This window comes from Nipponia nippon, unplaced genomic scaffold, assembly GCF_047370975.1.
Source record: "Nipponia nippon isolate SJK-2023a ecotype South Korea unplaced genomic scaffold, ASM4737097v1 scaffold_9, whole genome shotgun sequence".
NCBI classification, from domain to species: Eukaryota; Metazoa; Chordata; class Aves; order Pelecaniformes; family Threskiornithidae; genus Nipponia; species Nipponia nippon.
This window is the reverse complement of record NW_028262413.1, coordinates 3,139,614-3,158,508: the sequence shown is the minus strand read 5'-3', so window position 1 is coordinate 3,158,508 and position 18,895 is coordinate 3,139,614. Positions and strand designations below refer to the sequence as shown.

The window sequence follows — 18,895 nt, the reverse complement described above, 5'->3', positions numbered from 1 at the left end:
ATAGCTCCGGACCCTAAAACTGATGAAAAGCAGGCAAGTGAGAACCTGAATGGAGAGGGAAGAGTCTCAGTGAGGGAAAGGAGGAGAGACCTGACCTCAAAGAAACCACAGGGCACATGGCACGATGCGAAGATCAAGGAGGGGCACAGAAGACCTTCAACCCGAAGATGAAAGCTGCTGAGTTTTAAAAATGAAAAGGCAACATCTTTACATGTGATCCATCTGGGCCTCTTGCCTTTGAGTCAAACCTCTCTGCCTTGTTCCCCCACCCCCTCAAAAACCCTAAAAACCAATGAAGCAGTATTTCCAATGCTATGAATTAATATCTTTAAAAGCTTCCCCGAGTAAGAAAAACAGAGTTTTGCCATTTAAACCTGAGTTAGTTCAACAACCAGACTTGTTAAACAGGTTTTCCTTGGCCTCTAGGCCCTTTCATACTTTGAAAGTCGTGTTTGCTTTTGTCCTAAACACTAAGTGAGCGACAAGTGGGCTAAAGGAGAAACAGGCCTTTCGGCACGGGCACAGTCACGGCAGGATCTGGGATTTGGGGCTTCTACTTACAGAGAACAATTTTCCAAGTATCTTCATCTAGACTTCAAGATGCAAGATCTGCTTCATTTTCAGTATTTTACCCTGTCACCCTGTGGCGGGGAAGAATGTTCCAATGGCCTACAAAAAGGCAGGACTTTATAATAAGGTTGCAAAGGAGGACCCAAGCCAGGAACCAGCTACGTGGCTCCTGTGACTCCAGCAGAGCCGCCCACGCACGAGGGCAGTTCAGCAGGATCAAGGTGCGGTATTTGCACTTGAAACAAAGCCTGAGCTGCCCCTGGTCTTCGTGAAGTCCTTTGGCTTCATAAAGCGATATTCAGTTGCACAGTAAAAGAGAGAACATTCAACGCAAAATTACAAGACATCAATGCTGCTTTTAATTTACTCTCACAATATTTGATGCTTGAGATAAAATGGCAGCTCACAAAAAGAAAGTTGAACATGAGACCTCAACTATTATTAAATAAAGCTCCTGGCAGTCTTAGTTGCAGAAATAAGTTTAAAAACATGACCAAAGGACACCATAAGGGCTCAAATAACAAGAGACACAGAAAGAATGAATGAACCACCTAAAATGTTTCACTTCTCTCAATAAAGCTGAGCCTTAGGGGAGCCAACTTCAGAACATCAGAGCTTTGTCATATGGGGAGAGAGCTCTCCAGAGAGGACAAACAAACTAAACAAAGAAATGTTAGTTTGAAAGATTTTCCCCTGCTATTAAATGATGGTTCGTAGCAAATAATAAAAACACCAAGAAGTTATAAAAATACATAACTAAAGCCTACAGACCAACAGAACCGCTTTCTTTTACCCTGCTGCTTTTCTACAACAGATTTGCTGCTATAGCCTTGCTCCCCACTCCTCCCAAAACACCCTTGCACTAAAAATTCCCCTTCCAGAGGGAACCGATTTTAAAACTTTGAGCTAAATTTGGAGTAAATTTTAATTCAACATTCCTCCTTGGCTGCAAACACGCAGCGCAACTCCAACACTCACTACTACACCTCGCTACACTGCCCAGGCCCCTTCCGCAACATATAGCAAAGAAAGTAAGAAAACAATATAGCAGAAGACGGAGTTCTCAGGGTTATTTCAGGAGGGAAAGTAATTGAAGCATAAAGAGAAAACCCTGCCAGCTCATTCTCACATTGACATTAAACCACATTCCTTACAACTTCAGTGAAACATGCGCTACTTGCAGTAACACGTAAAACAGAGCAACGCGAGCGTGAGGAACTAGAAATTAATCAGATTTGAGGCGAAATTCTTTGTGAACATCAAGCAGCAGCAGCAAAAACCTGACACCAGGACACAGATTTCTCCATCAGGTTCAGTCTGGGTCAATAGATCAGAAGGTGTTTGGATTAAAAAAACCAACCCCAACCACCATCACCACAGCTATCTTGAGATATTTTGACACCTCAGAGTATAGAAGCTTGTCAGTGGTCACAGTGCTTAAAGATACAAAGAGGATTAACAGCTGTTGAAATGCTGCCAGCCTAGATGAATGCTAGTGATACCTCTGATGAAACGGAGCAGGACAGCGGAGGCCTTGACAAATGCTGCAGACGACAGCCGGGGGATTAGATGGCACAATCTGCCTCGCACCTGACAGACGCGTTGCTTCGATCCCCTCTCCTAACGTCCGCGCTCGCCAGCTTCCAGCAAACCTCCCGCCACGAGCCCAGCACGAGCCGAAAGGAGCACGAGAGGCGGTAGCAGGGGGAACATGCGGTGTGCCCCGGCAGTAGGACACACCACAAATCGATGGATCCGCTTCCACCCGCTGGATCGATGGGCCAAGGCCAACTGTATGGGGTTCAACAGGGCTCAGCGCCCGGTCCTGCACTTGGGTCACAACAACGCCATGCAATGCTGAGGCGTGGGGAGGAGTGGCTGGAGAGCTGCCTGGCAGAAAAGGACCTGGGGGTGTTGGTCGAGAGCTGGCTGAACATGAGCCAGCAGTGTGCCCAGGTGGCCAAGAGGGCCAACAGCATCCTGGCTTGTGTCAGGAACAGTGTGGCCAGCAGGACCAGGGCAGCGATCATCCCCCCTGTGCTGGACACTGGTGAGGCCACCCCTCGAATGCTGTGCTCAGCGCTGGGCCCCTCACCCCAAGGAGGCCATGGAGGGGCTGGAGCGTGGCCAGAGCAGGGCAGCGAGGCTGGGGCAGGGGCTGGAGCCCAAGGCTGGGGAGGAGCGGCTGGGGGAGCTGGGGGTGCTCAGCCTGGGGAACAGGAGGCTGAGGGGAGCCCTCATCGCTCTCTGCAACTGCCTGAAAGGAGGCTGGAGCCGGGGGGGGTCGGTCTCTTCTCCCCAGGAACAAGCGATGGGACGAGAGGGAACGGCCTCAAGCTGCACCAGGGGAGGTTTAGGTTGGATATCAGGAAAAACTTCTTCAGAAAGAGAGTGGTCAGGCCCTGGCACAGGCTGCCCAGGGAAGTGGTGCGATCACAGTCCCTGAAGTATTCAAAAAACACGTGGATGTGGTGCTTAGGGACACGGTTTAGAGGTGGACCGGGCAGTTAGGCTAACAGGTTGGACTCGATCTCAGATGTCCTTTCCAACCTTAATGATTCTATATTCAGGAGAGAAAGGGGAAAGAAAAGCAAAAGGTTACTTCTCACGTATGAAATATCAACCAGGAGACATTCAAATTCCTGCTTCCAGGTGCTTCTAAAGGAGAAACAAGACCTCAGACCATCCTGATAAAGCAGCACGACCACCGCCTGCCCGCACGCACTTGGGGATGGGGAACAGGCCCGGGCGCTGGACGCAGCTGCTGCCACGAGGAGCTACAGAAAAACTCCAGTTAGCGCAGGCTGCGGGAGCTGCCTTCGCTCACAGCCCTGCCTCGGGCACCACGCGCCTCACCGGGTCGCTGGTTCACACGCGCTATAAATCAGGTTTCTCGTTCTCATCGCTCAGAAGTCTCATGCAAATGGCTCCTAACAGATTTGAAAAATTATCCCATCTACTTGCACTCCTCCCGCAGGTACGGAGGCAGATGAGCTGAACCGACCTGTTCACTGGACGACCCTTTGGATCTGTTAAAATCAACCTACACAATCAATCACCGCTATCAACTTTGGTCCAAAACAGGGAGTTTGGGAATTTCAGGACACATTGCAAGAAGCAACCTCTTCACCTCCTGAGCTCGCTCCTCTTCAGTCCCTGCTCAGCCTGTTTGTTGGTATCAGCTAGCATTTCGCTAAAAGAGATCATTCACGTTTTCTCCTTCCTATCGAGCGCAAGTGCACATACACAGAGAAGCCGATTAACAAGGAAGAGAAGTATGCATATAAAGTGTACCACGAGAGCGCAGAAGTCGAGGGTTAAACTGCTTTTATGCGAATTCAAATGTTTTTTTTCTCAAAAGGTAACAGAGGAAAGATGCAAGCAACTACAAACAGCCTGCTGATCCAGAGAAAAGATTTTTTTTTTCCCAAAGCCAACTTCTAAACACAGCTCTGTTGTTTGCTGTTCGTGTGTGGGTTCATCCACTCCTCCCACTGAGACCAATAATGAAACGAGAGCATTGAATTTGTGTCATTCTATTCTTTCCTTCGGCAATAGGCTGTGAGATCATAAATTTTGGATTAAGATTCAGAGAGGACAGAAAAAGAGCAATGTCCACAGTAACACTGGAAAGTTAAACTAGTCATGGGCAGAGGTATATTCCTGTTTGAACAGGTCTTCTCACGACTGCAATGTTAACCTGAGTTGAAAGCAAAATATTAATTCTCTAGCATACCTAGACAGCTTCTCAAAGATAAAATCCCCCAAAACACCAATCTTCACAAAACTTTAGGGAGGCAAAGCTGGGGAGAAGGACCACAGCTGGGTTTATCCTGTGGATAACAAGCTAGGCACAAAAAGTTCAGCCACAGCCCCTAAAGCACCCAGTGACTCAAACAAAGCTACGCACCCCAGGACTTGCCAGACCCAGGTCCCACACCGAGACCCTCCACCTGGGTCAGAGTGGGTTTACAGACCCAGAGATCGCACGGCAGAGCCAGGCTGTCTCTAGGAAGGTACCCTGGGAAGAGCCCAGTTAAAACAGGTACCTCACAGAAAGCCGGTGTTAGGAACTTCTCCAAAGAGCTCCAAGTGCCTCACTGGAAACTTGCAGAAAAACCTCATGTTATCTTCAACTCAGGAAGCCAGCCAGCCACAAAGAAATTATTACTACGGAGGTGATTAAAAGGGAAAGAAGGAGCAAATAAAAAAAACCAAACCAGAAACAATTAAACACTGCGTTTATATGAGGTTGCTTTAAAGCACACAATTCTGAAAGACTGCAAATAAAGCATTAGTAATTCTTTAAACGCCAACTCTGGAAAGTAAAAGCACTTTCAAAGAGAAAGGCCATAAAATGTCAGCAGGCAACCCAGGCTTTCTGACAAGGACAGCAACACCAACGTGAAAGGCCCAGATTAACGCTAAAACTGTTGTAGGCGAGTACCGCTCTGCTCTCCTCCTAGCTGGAAGTTTAATATAGGAGCGAGAAGTCTTCGGTGAGGAATTCACAGTAAATGCCCGAATCAATTATACCTGACAAGTGCAGGTAAACAGGCTTCCCAGGCATTGATTAAACATCAACGTTTTTCAGCATCTGCTTCAGAGAAGTCCTACACCTGGCTGACCTGCAGAGATAACATAGCGTCCATGACTTTAAAGGCACGGCAATGCCGGCTAAATCCCTGTGCCCGGGCTGGGCAGCTGCACAACTGCTCCCGTAGTGATACCCGGGTCCCATCAGCCGATCCGTCACTAAACCAGGATAAACTCCTAGGTCACAGGACGCTGCCCCTAACAACCGGGCATTGCCCAAGGGAGACCGACAGGCGTGCGGAGAATGAGGGAATTGCCAGAATATCAACAGCGCCAAGGCACGTAGCTGAAAGTTTCACTAGGAGGCTGACCAGTACTTCAGAGGAAAAAAAATAATTTAAAAAACCAGAAAATTGGCAGTCATCAAGTACTTGTCATATATAAAAAAAAGATACTAAGTAAATTCCCCTGTCAGGCCCATCACAGTAACTTATTTTGGGAAGGGAAGAACGTTATAGCTAAGGTTTGATGCCATCGTGCCAAAGCTGGTATTTGACAGAGCCTCCAACAGAACTCCCACTGCCTCGGACGGGCACGCTGCAGCTAAAACTCCCGGCTTTCTCTGCTGAGAATATCCCTAAGCCCCATTTATAAACTGCAGCATCTGGCCCAGTTAACAGTTCCTGTCCCAATTTTAAAAACCTAAATTACAGTCATGACCCCATCCTTTCCCACAACAGGTAACCAAGGAATGCAATTCACTGGATTCCCAGAGGAAGCCAGAATAGGAGGGACCCGAGGCAGGAGGATGTGCAAGAGGACTGGAAGAAAATGCATCACATCCATGCACTTGCATGGGCAAAGGGAGCTGCACGGAAGAGAGTCACTGTAAGAAACAAACAAAAAACCACCAAAAACCAGAAGTACACCAAAGCCTGCAAGTTCCACCCCCTCCCAGGGTTTTTCCTCTACCCCTAACTGCAAATTATTCTCCATGTGCAGTTTCTAGTAAATCAAGCTTTGCTAAATAACCCCGACATGTGCAGGGCTGAGAACCAGCCAGGAAGCAATGATGAGATGTCCCTGGAATGATTAAGGAAAATGCAGACATCTCTCAGGTTACAAGGAAGCCTGTTGTACTCTCCCCTTCGTGCATATGCAATGCTGCAAGCACTGTTCCGAAAACCTCTGATATTCAAAGGCTCATTTGGTTGACAAGGAGCCTGTGGATTCGTGGACAGATTGTCACACAAACTGTCAGGTTTTTAGAGAGACTATCAGACCTCTCTTTGCCTACGTTATGGAGCACATCAAAGACACAGAAGATGAACCAGACGCAGACTGCACAGATCTGACAGAATGGTGGGTGTACATATTCAGAATACTGTACTGCTGGGGGGGGAGGCTTAATGTGAATAATCAGGGGCTGAAAGTTCCAGAAATGTGACAGTTTTTGGCAGCGATTCTCATCTTTGCATTTATTTATCGAAGGGAGAAAAACTGCCATACTAGAGGCAAACTTGGGAGAGGAAGAAAAATTGTATCAGCAGCAATTTATTTTGCCACCGTACTTTTTCTTTATTATTATTACTCCCAGAGCATTTTCTGAAGATATTTGTATTTTCAGTCAGGGTTCTCTCACTACGCTTGCAGCTTCTCTTCCCATTTCGTCCTGTAGGAGAGGCTGGTTTAGTGATTACAGCCCAAAAGGCCGCTAGGACTTTACAGGTCACTGTACGCGGTTAATGACACAGACAAACCCGCACTTCCAGAAGCGCTCTGGGCTCCGTCTGGAGGTGCCCAGGAGCTCATTATTCAAAAATTCAAGCTCAAGTTATGGGTAATCAGCACATCTGAAGAAATATACCATATCTGGACAACCAAAAAGTGAAGTAACAAAAGCTATTATAGAAAATACTAACCGTAAGCATTAGGGTCTCACTTTTTAAATAAGGACAATGTTCACTTATCTTCCAGCAAGCAAGAAACTTCAGTTAATGAGTACCTGGAAAAAGTTCCCAGCTCCACAGCTCAAAAGTAGTTTTACAAGGATAACTTGATGTCATTCCCCTTTATTAGTAATACTTGGACAAACATTATAAAGCAACGGTATATTTATTTTACAGCTAGCAAAAGTGTTATTAGACTATTTCTACCAAGAGGTATTGATTATTGCTTAAAAAGGAAAAGTAAAATATAACATGAAACACTGATAACAAGAAAAAGAAAATGGATTAACAGAGATTCCTTTGGCCTGCCTTTACAGTACCACTGCCACATAACCTCCAGTTCTCCCTGCAAGGCATCAGTTATTCCAGAGAAAAGCACACTAGTATCTTTTTGTATTTATTCTGCTATTCGAAACATTTAAATTCTGCACACAGTAAAGAGAAAATAAATACGATGTTTGTCCTAAGATAAAAAAGCCAAGGAGGACAAAGGAGAAGGGATGGCAAAAAGGATAAGAAAGAAATCAGAAAATATTTGTAAGCAATTTCCCTTCCATCGTTTGACAGTCTCATTCTCTCTGCTTTTAGTGATCTTCTCTTCCACATGTTTTTAACGGAGCAGTTTTGCCTCCTCTGAGGAGGATAAGGCATTGAAGAGACATCTCTGTAGCTGGCAAAGAGCTTGAGAAGTCTCCAAAGAGAAGCCCAGGAGGACCGCAGACCATCAATCAGGTGGCGAGAGGCATGTTCACAGCGGGGCTATTGAGACGTAAATATTAACATAAAAATCAAACACCCACGGAGAGCGGAGGCAGCCACACAAGGGCTTCGTTCCCCTACTCGGGCAGCGACCACTCCTTCGCAGTCGATGACTGTCACAACCCTGGTGCATGATGGCACCCACGGCCTTCAATAGCATTGGGTCACCATCAGCTTAGTGTCATACCGTCATTACAGAATCCAGGCGGAGGAAAGGGAACGAGGGGTTTCTCGCTTTTAGCCCATTACAGAATAATAAGAACAATTACTTATTAACATTAAACCAGAAAAATCTCATAAAGCCTTGCTGCCAAGGCATCTCGGGAACATAAATGAAAGAATGTCACACGTATGGTGTTCCATACACCCGTAGATGCAAGCTAAATCTACTCTCAGAATTTAATCTCCAAACGCCGTCTCTAACAGTAAGGAACACTACATGCAAACAACAACAGACCTTGACTTTGGGACTAAACAAGGAAGAAATAAAAGTAGGCTTAAAGCTCCAAAAGAGATATTTTGGTATAAGCATCTGTAATCATCTGGGGTTTGTTGCTGTAGCTGATAAATGTTGTAACAAGAAAAGGCTTGGGAAACAGTGTTATAAGTGGATTTTGCAGGCTCATGAAAAAAGTAGTAGTTTTTCACCTCTATCTACCGGACAAGACCAAACAAGACATCCTAGCCCTTCAACTGGGGACAGCTTGGGCTCAGAAATCGGGCAACAGGAAAGCAAAGAAGGGACAGAACCATTCTTTTGCTGGGGAACATCAGGAGGGGGAAAAAAAACCAACAAAACCCAACCACCACAAACACTGCAGACCTGGAGCCAAATCCTCTCTCCGCAGAACAAGTGAACACACAAAGTTAAAACCCAGCACTGTCCTGTTTTCAACCGGCAAGGACGAACTCTGCGTTCCTCGCCGGGACGCCCTTTGCCTATCACAGAAATTGACAGCTAGGACACAACTAGTATTTTTTTTTTGTTATTCTTCCTGCAACAAACCCTTGCCTCTAACTGGAGGAAGAGTTGTTATCTCGGTGCCACGCGAATGAGTGATTAGCCGTCAGGAAGTAATGGCTTTTTGCTGCTGCTAACAGAAGCTGTATCTCAACAAATGACCTAAAGGTGAAAGGTCTCATATACTGCACTTAATCCCCTAAACAGCCAGAGGAAATTTTGTGGTATACACAACTATGATGAAAAATGAAGTTAAAAAATTCATATACATGCCCAGGCGGGCACATGATACAGCATTTTCGCACGCCCTTATGAATCGTCTTCTCTGTTTCAAGAGCCACAGTCCAGCCAGTTCAAGGCTTGCTGCATGTCAAGGCAAATTAGATGATTTCTGTATGCCATCCAATACATCACAAGACATCTCTAGGGGAAAAAAAAAATCCAGGCACTCCTCGATTGACCCAGGCATGCAAGCTCACAGCAACCTTGCAGCTTGAAATTATATAAGCAAAAATTTGGCTTCTGTTCAGAAGAATGGAGAGGGAGAAGGAAGGAGAAGGAATTAAGCCTTTTTCCTTACAAAAAGACCTGAAATGCAATAATTGGGAAGGAAAAGAAAAGCTAGCTCTTCTCTTAAAATAACCTGGCTATTACAAGTCTTCTCAAATCAGAAGCTTAGAGTTTTATCTCAGCTCACGCATTTCCTTCTCCCGTCGCTCACTCCTCTGTGGCCCCTTGGAGGCCGACACAGCTTAAGTGGCCTCTTGGTGTTTTCTGGCCATTCCTTGCTGTCGCTGCCCTCTGTGCAGGGCAGCATCTTTTATCTGGTGGCTACTCCACCAGCGAGTACCGAGCAGGGCAAAACTCTCCAAGCATTTGTCAGGGTTCGACCCTACAGAAGGCAGACAGTCCTAGCGTGTATGAGATGTATGTTTATTATTTTTATTTAAAAGAAAACACAAATTCAACCATTATTTTGTATTTACTTACAATGGGGCCGGACTGTGAATGAGCAAGTCGGGTAATCCTCGTTTGAGTCAAGGTGTTTAATGGCAAACTGCCATCGGGATCATTCTCGGTGCAGCAGAATATACAGCCAAACCACCAGCTAACCCCAAAAACAAGCAAATAAAAACCCCACCACTCATCATCCTGGGATCAGGAGAGTCTGACAGATGAAGCAAATACCATTTGCAGTGGCTCAAGACCTCACGGCAAGCCTGATGGTGCACATATATTTAAGAACATTAAAACATGTTATTTACAAGCTACTTCTGAGTCACTCTGGTCTCTCGGGAACATGCATTATATGTTCAAGAAATTGGAATAGCTCTTTTATTTATGTTTAAGATGACTGGCAGATGGGGAAAAACCTTCAGAAAAGTGGCCCTAGGCTGTCATGAAACATGTATTTAACACACCCACAGTAAATGACTAAACACACTCACTTCAGAAGGTACAGCTGCTGTAAACACGGAGTAGTCCCTTTTTAAAGTCTGATCTCTGGGCTACTTAATTCAGCACAAATTTGAGATGTTCTGTGGAGTCTGCCCAATTCACAGAGTAATTCTTAGCCACATTTTCCATTAGCATGATGACAGCATATCCTGTAAGGGCAGAGCCATAATTTTAAGGACCTTTTCAAAACGACCCCAGGCCTTGGCTTTATTTTTAAGTCACAATAGTGATGCCTTTTTCCCTGCCACATGTGGGCTGCAATAGAAATCTCAGATTCCCAAAGTCAGGCTCTTATGCAAGCGGATTCCACACACACAAGGAAGTTTTGTCTACCTGAAACAATTTCCAAGACTAAGTCTAAATCCGGAATATCCAAGAGAAGCGCAAGCTTCAATCATCCAAATCCCAGCAGACACACAGACTCCAGCCTAAGGTCTGGAACATATTTAATCAATTCACTGTGCTAACTCTCTACAGTTTCATAAAATAGCCAACACTGCAATAACAGGGCCAAAAATTAATTGTACACTGGTTGGCGAATTACACGGAAATAGCAGGCAGCACTGGTATTTACTGCAGCAGGATAATGTAGTTGGTGCTAAGGTACAGCTACACTGCAGTAAAAATAGGTGAGAGTGTGTGTCTGCACGCATGTGTGTGTATGTATGTGCATGCGAGCGCTGCTTTCCATTAGAAAAGTAGCACTGGTTTTACTGGTAACAGTGCTACCCGTATATACACACATTTATAAATACCATACTGCTTATAAACAAGCACATAAACAAGCATATAAACAGCACAAAGAGGGAGAAAACAAATTTAAACTATTAGGCAATAAGAAAATGAATGAACTGAAGGGGAAATTGGGTTGAATAAAAATGTCAAGGCAGGGTATCAGAAATATTAGATAATGGGGGAAGCTCTCAAAAGTAAGACAAAAGCACCCCTTGTTGTGCTCTTTTTGGACTAGACTTGACAAATGCTCTGGCGTTGAGTTCTAACAAAGAGACAAGATCACATTCTAGGTCTTTTTGTTCTGCCTTTAACAAGTCTTCATAGTGATACACTGATGAGACCAGATACCAGATTGTTATCTAAATTCAGCTGCTAAATTCAGTGTTAAGACACTAAGTTCAAACCACACATTGCCACATTTATTTCACAAGTCGAGCCTGAGGATGGATTCCTCCAAGATGAAGCAGCCCATAAGCATCATTCTCTCCCTCTGCGAAGGTACTCTAAATGCCAGGGAAACAAAATCACCGTAAGGCTCTGACAGTTCACCCTCCAGCACACAGACTGCGAGTGCGTCTCCACGCTAATTGTCCAGACCGAAGGGGAAGCAAACACTTAGTTGCTGTTTGCATAGAGGCTGCTCGTAATTTGATGTAATGTTCTGTACATCAGTCAACACATATTGAAGAGAGAACATACACACTGCAGAGAAGGCAGAGAGGCAGTGCTGACATCTAACACATTTTATTTACCCAGTTATAGATGTTCTTTGAGTTCATCAAATTACCAATCAATTTATCTGATCTCTAAAAGCTGGTGTACTGAGGTATATTAACTACTAAACTTTACAAGCTTTCAGCAAAACAGCCATTAAATGGGCGAATCGAGCACAGGGTACTGGAAGTCAGTTTGCGCATTGGCCAACGGCAACAACGAAGCGACCTCTCCCCGCAGACAGGGAGATGACGGAGAAGCATTAGGCAGGCAGCCTCCCTGAGATGCTCTTCAGCCCGAACGGATACCAGCGGAAAAAAGGAATTATGGATGCCGCACTGCCACCTCCTCCCCCAGCCTGACATTTAATGTCTGTGAATAACTGAAAAGAGGAAGAGGATGGGAGGTCAGTACCGGTTCAGATGACAATTTCAGGTTCGTTCTTTTTTCATTTTGTTCCCGTTCAGAAATTTAATGCACACACGGGACAAAATCTTCAGTTCTCTAAATATCAAAGGCTGTGCCCTGAGAGACTTCTAGAGCCACCACCACCTGAAAGACAACGTCCACACAGCCTCGGACAGACAGCCCGAGCGACTGGGCAGTGATCTGGATGATTAGGACGGATCTTATCAGCCTACTTCAGAAAACTATACCGGGGATTATTCTTCTTGTGTTCAGAAGATTAAATCAACAGTTCAATGAACTGGATGCTTCGTTATATTGCTCCACCGGTCTGAAAGGCAAACTGCTTTTTTGGATCACAGCTGTTGTAGGTTCACATCAAGCACTGCTGGGTCTGTGGGAGAAAGGGTTTGCAGCAGGGGCAGGGGGTGAGAAGAGACCTGAACGTATTGGGTAAGAAAAAAAACCTGGAAATTGTAAAGAATAAGGCCTGATTACGAAGGCAGGGACAAGTGATACTTCTGAAAGGGAAACACATTTTTTGAGACCAGACCTTGGTGTCACGCTAGCTGTTCTTCCGCAAAGTACCCTGCAGCACTGGCTGGAGTAGTAAGCTAGCGGCTGACAACACCGTGGCTGGAGGCAAACAGCGCAGCCCTTACACACAGCAATAGTTCACACGCAGCCCTAAGATGTTACAGGCCATTTTACTGAGAAAGTAAATGGTGTCGGTGACGCCTGCCAAGACAGATCAACTCATTTGGAAAAGGGCACTGAATCTTTAACTGCCACTGCGAGGGCAGAGGGTTCGGTTGAAGGTAACACCTCAACACGGCTTGCTTTTTCAAAGGTGGGTGAGTGCTCTCTAGATCTCCTGGATATGGACACAGCCTGGGATCCCAACTCAGGGAACTGATTCCTCGTCCCCTTCAACAGAAATCCCCGCCACCTTGGCCAGGTGACATCAGCTTGTTCAGCCCTGCAGGATCTGCTTAAAATCGACCATGAAGACCCAACATGAACATATTATTCTGGAAGGCTTTTTTTTTTCCAGGCTGCTGTCTCTTTCTCCACAGAGTTTTTATTGAGATGAGTAACTGGCCAAAAAGCGTAGAAATGACAGTGGACTCACATGTAGGGGTGACCTTGGTGCACCAGAAGTGGGAGACTGCTCCAAGAAGAAGGATCAAGGCCAATAAGAATAACAAACAAAAATAAGTTCGCCTCCCGTTCTTTACACATGCTAAATGCTTTACAAACATGAATTAAATGGTAAGTGCAAGGGCAAAAGGAGATTAATTTAAACAAACCAAACAAGGTGAATGCCACACACAAAATTACAAGATTTGTGAAGCTAAGCAGAGAAAAAGGTGCAGTCTACCTTATTAATAAAAAAAAGTATTTGTTTAATGCATTCCTTTCCCACTTGCATAAATACTCTACAGCTTATGAATACCTCCTGTGCTACTTACTGTACTGAAAAACTACAAGCAGAAAAACGTTGCATATTAATGTACCCACTGCTCACAGTAGTCCACAGCCGCCTAATAAAAGATAACATGGGAGCCGGAGCTTAGGAAAATCCAAAGAAGAGATCCATCTATAGCAAGGAGTTTCACTTCACCTGCCAAGATTACCTTCAGCCTTTCTCTGCCATTTTACACCACCCCACAGAGCTGCCCGTGTTTTGCTATACTATAGCACTGCCCTTAACCTTTATCAGGTCAAACCCAGCAAGAGGCCAAACAGCAAAAGGAGTCAAACAAATATTTACTTGGGAGAAAGGATACAACTAATATGCTAAATGAAATCTCCTGGCTTCTGAAGGGTTCCAGGAGAGATGGCATTTCTTTCTTATCATACTTTTTAAAGGATGTTTCTACCATTTGGACAAAGCAGGACAATGCCTACACAGAATCCTTCACAAAAATCCCAGTGCTGAGCAGTATATATGTTAACTATTTATACCAAGCTCCCTCCATCTCCCTCCCTCCCTGCTCCTCAGTAACCTAAATGCATGAAAGACCATCAGCTTAAGCTTCTAAATCGAGTGTTTCTAAGGTTTTCCTTACAAATTATTAGGCCCAACTCTCATTCTTTCTTCCCAGAGAAACACTACAGTACAAAACCTCCTTCAAAACAGCTTAGACAAGACCCACTTTTTGTGACACAATTCCAAATTACATTGATGAGATGTAAAATTACTCTAGCAAGTCAGAGTTAGAAGTTTAACCGCTAATAGCCAATTACCCAGGTCTCATTACTGGATTACTTATTGGAGATTAGACAATCACACTGGAAACACAGGTGTGGAAGGGAACGTCTGCATCACCAGCTCCAAAATCCTGCAATTACACACAGTCATATAAGAAATAGTCAGCTCAAAGGATCTCTTCCCTGTAATTTTCCCGATTGCCAAAATACTTCAGGCACTCCAAAACAAAAACATACAAGCAACCCAAGAGACTAACACACACAACTACAACAAACTACCAGAGTTAAAGCGAGGGAGACCAAGGGCATAACCAGCATCCTGATCCTCTGCAAGGAATTTGTTCGATAAAATTTGATTTAAAAAAAAAGTCTAAAAAGCATGCACTGCAGGCAGAACAAACCCTACCAGCCCTTCAAACACACACAGCCCCTGACAAACTGATAACGAAGGGCACAGTGGGAAGAATACCTCCCAACAGCAAACCAAAACATTGGTTTAATCCCAGTATAGCTACTTCATGCATTCAAATCTGCACTCAAAATAGCTGAATGCTGCTAGTAGCAGTAGTGCGTGGCATTTGCTCAACAGAAGTCAGAAGTGCAAATCAAGTATTAGGGACTACAAAGAAACAGAGAACCAAACCGCGATTCCGATACAGCTCCCGTATATATTCATGGCTCACCCCTCTCGAGCACTGCATGCACAGTTCTGGGTCACACCTCTCCACGAGGATTAAACAGATGTGGAAAAGTTTCAAAGACAACCAGCCCGGATGATCAAAGCATTTTGGGGCAAGTGTCCCCTATACTTGCCCTTACCTTACGCTGACTCCTGGACATCCACTTTAGGTCACAGTCAGGACCACATGTTGAACTAGATGGATCTGTAGCGTGAGACAGCACTGCTGCACTCACCCTCTTACTTCTTCCAGTGCGTTAATAGAAGATGTAGGGAAAAAACCAAAAAGCTGAAACACTGACATTATTTTTTCATGCATGCCCTTTCCTGTGAAAATCTTAATAAGACTGTCTAGAGAAACTGAGTTTCTCAAGATCTATTTGAAATAAGGTACACCCATAGTTCATCTCACCCAAAACTAAAGGCAAAGCCTTTTTAGCATTTCTATAGCTTTACTGTTTCACAACACTTTGCCCTCCCATTATAAGCTATTCCATCATATAGATGGAATAACTGAGATAGATGGACTAAGTAATTGTTTCAAACTCCCAAAAGAGAAACAGCTATTAGAAAATGAGCAGTTTTTTGCTTCCAGTTCTGTGCTCTGTCCAGTAGATTACAGTACTCTTTCAGAGATTACAAAATAAAAGGATAATGTATTCACACAATCTGCTGCATTCAAGGGAACTACTGAGTTCAATTCTGGTCAATACATCTCAAAGACAGAGCCGCAAGGGGGAAAGGGCCCAAAGACAAACAAGTAGAATGAGAAACCCGGAAAAAAAATCATTCACACAAGCAGAGGCTGAAAAGGTGAGGACTGCTCAGCTTAATGGGAAGGTAAAAGAGGGAACAGAAGTCTACAGATAATGAATAATGAAGAGAATTCCTTTTCTCTCTTTCACATAAAGGATATTAAATGAAAAAAAGTATTTGAAAGCGGTAACAGAGAATTTACAGAGTATGTAAGTTAACCTGTGGCACACACTGCCACATGATATTGGAGGCAAAGAGCTAAACAAGGCTTCAGGAAAAATGCCTGAGACACATCGAAGAACAATGGCAGTAATCCAACTTCCATTACAGTGAACAAAAACACTGAATGAAAATAAACTCTTTTGCAGCAGGGCATGTGTCAGCCTCCGACTGACAACACTTAGGAAGACTCTTCTCAAAGTTGTTCTCCAAAAGTTTTTTTTTTGTTGTTTCAGTGAGGGGTTTTTTGCATCTTCCTTCAATGTCTTTGCAAGCTGACCACTGTCAGAAGAAACAGGACAGTCTCCATGTCTGATTCAGTGCAGAGGCTACTACGTTGTAAGGAGTACATAACACAATTATTCTGAGCATCCTACCGGGAAGGTACTGCGTTCTCAACATCAACAGTTCAAAACATCCTTCAACAGCAAATCTCTAAGTCTCCTACTGCTGAATTCGGTTATCGTGCAGAAGTGGAGACAAAGCCAACCAGGGGTTATAGGCAGGCACAGCAGGGGAGGAGGGGGGGAATTCCTGACAGCCTGGTCCTTAGAAGGAGAAATTTCAGCTTTCTACCTCCACACCGAGCCATCGCATCCAGTCACTCCCAGCCCAACACCCCCGAGCTACCAGTGACCACGCTCCAGGTGACCACCTTCTCTGACAACAGCGGAGAAAGCAAACTTCTATTTCAGAGCTCCTCCCCACCTCATCCCCTTACCGACAAGCTTTCCTTCTAATGTATACACACACACATACACACAGACGTACAAAAATATATCTAAGCCTGAGTTGGAAGGTTTTAGCACAGTGGAAGGAAAAAATAAATAAATAAATGTCAAGGCCTGCGTGTATTCAACAAATAAAAGCAGAATTATATAAAAGCAACAGCTAATAAAAAAGATTGTTCTGTGCTGTGTTTTCCATCTTTCCAACCATTATAGGAATAAAATTATCCACAGAGAAGATCGAAAACCTTTTTCAAAACTAATACAATTAAGCTTTATTACACTGTTTCGAGTACATTTCTCTCCTCTCCCTTCTAGCCCCCCCCACCTCCCACTCCAATCCAGACTAACGGTTGGAGGCATTCTTCTGTTTTATTACCAGCAAAATGCTAGTGTTCAAGGGTCAGAAACTATCTAGTGTTTCAAGAGAGGAAAGAAAACCTGTCCTTTTTATCTACTTGCTTTAGTACACGTAACAACGAGAAGACAGTTTCCATGCAGCTCTGCAGTTTGAATAGGACTATGGGCAAGCCACCGTACTCCCCTGAGAAGACGCCGCACTAAAATATCCACCACCTTGTTTAAAAAGTTACCCTGCAGCAAGGGACACGGACCTGAAAAGGGAAACACAAAATCCAACAAAAGACTTCAAAGAGAGGACAATGCAGCCCGGACACAAGCTTCTCCCCACTCCACTGTCCACAAAGGACAGGCACACATACAGATTTTCCCTGCGGTTTCCGCTTCATGAAACCAGATCCAGAGAGAAGAATATAATAGAAGCACACAGCATGAGACCAAGAAATTGCAAAAAATTCCCTTTGCGTATGAACATATGGACAACTGTGATAATTAGAACGATGGCTGCTAGATTGTTTGCAATTTCACTGAACAATCCCCATTATCTAGAAATAGAATTTAAAAATCTGAATGCAACACTGAGTGGTAGTTTTAATAGTTTATTTTTTTAATGAACTGTATGGATTAAAGCGTTGCAAAATTGTATCATGTGAAATTGCTCATGGGCATGTTTTACCATCAGTGGCTTAAAAAAATGCTGCATGGACAATCGTGCAGTAGCAGGGAATGAGAAGGGGAATAGATGTGCCGATAGTATCCCACCATTTCTATAATCTGCAATTTTCCCATGTTCCATATTCACCATCATGCTACACGTTGGTAGTAAGGCTGATTGATTCCTCTGTCTCTGTACAGCCCACCTTTTTCATTGTTTGCATTTCTTTTTAGTCACATAACACAACTACGAGTCGGATGTACGCAACTCCCTGTCAGGAGGTCTAATTGGTTCAAATTGGAGAAGATTATTCTCCACATTTATTAAAAAATAAAGACTACTTATAACATTATTTCATTTTGCCAGGAAGTGAAAAACGCATTAGTTCATAAGGAACAGCATGGCTGCTCCTATTTTTATGGCATCAATTTTTAAAAACTCATCATGGTAAACAATTAAACAGAGAAGCAAATCCCACGTTTAGGGGAGAGATTCAAATCCCTAAATGGATTTTTCAAAGGTCATTTCAGGCTTAAAAGATGCTTGACAGTCTCTCTTTAAATCATGTTCATTTCAAAGGCTTATCCAGCAAGAAGCAGGCAGTGCACTCCAGCACCACTCTGTGAACTATCAGGCTCCCCAGAGAAAAATTAATAATACAACTTTAATTCATATTTATAGCAAGATTTGTCGTGTTTTTTTTGTTTTTTTTTTTTTTTAATTTAGGAAAGGATTTTTAACAAAAGAATAAAAAAAGAGGCCACTTTTTTTTTCAATTTAGCTTTCACCTAAACCCCATGGTAAAACAGAAAATGAAGTTTGAACTACTAGAAATCTTTTTTTAAAAATCATCCAGTTAAAACCCCCCTTATCTTTCAAATGCATGTTGCTCAAAAGATTTAGTTTGTACAGCTTTTTCATCAGTTAACCATGTAAGGGTGGGGGGCAGATAGATACCGGGAGCTGACAGTCCCAGGTTTCAGCACAACGCTTCTTGTTTCTCTGCTCTTTGGATCCACACAGATCTGCATCCGATCCCATTAGTATGCAGAGGCCCCAAATAAAAGACACCTTAGCCTTACCTTCCTCTCAATGCGGCCCAACTGCTCTTTATAGAAGGCTTCTTGCCGCTTCAACTCTGCCTCCCTGCCTCGCAGCTCCACGGCCTGGGAAGAAGAACAAAAGAGCATCAGTAGA

At 44.0% G+C, this 18,895-nt stretch overlaps 1 protein-coding gene across 5 annotated transcripts in view; it reads right to left on the bottom strand.

The window, feature by feature from the left end:
* The window catches only part of CHCHD6 (coiled-coil-helix-coiled-coil-helix domain containing 6), a 115,215-nt gene that overhangs the window by 55,910 nt on the left and 40,410 nt on the right, over window positions 1-18,895 (bottom strand). For all 5 annotated transcript variants that reach the window (XM_087743525.1, XM_087743528.1, XM_087743527.1 and 2 more), the window contains one exon: window positions 18,781-18,864. In XM_087743525.1, the coding sequence (XP_087599651.1) occupies window positions 18,781-18,864 (84 nt within the window). The remainder of the gene's footprint in view (window positions 1-18,780; window positions 18,865-18,895) is intronic.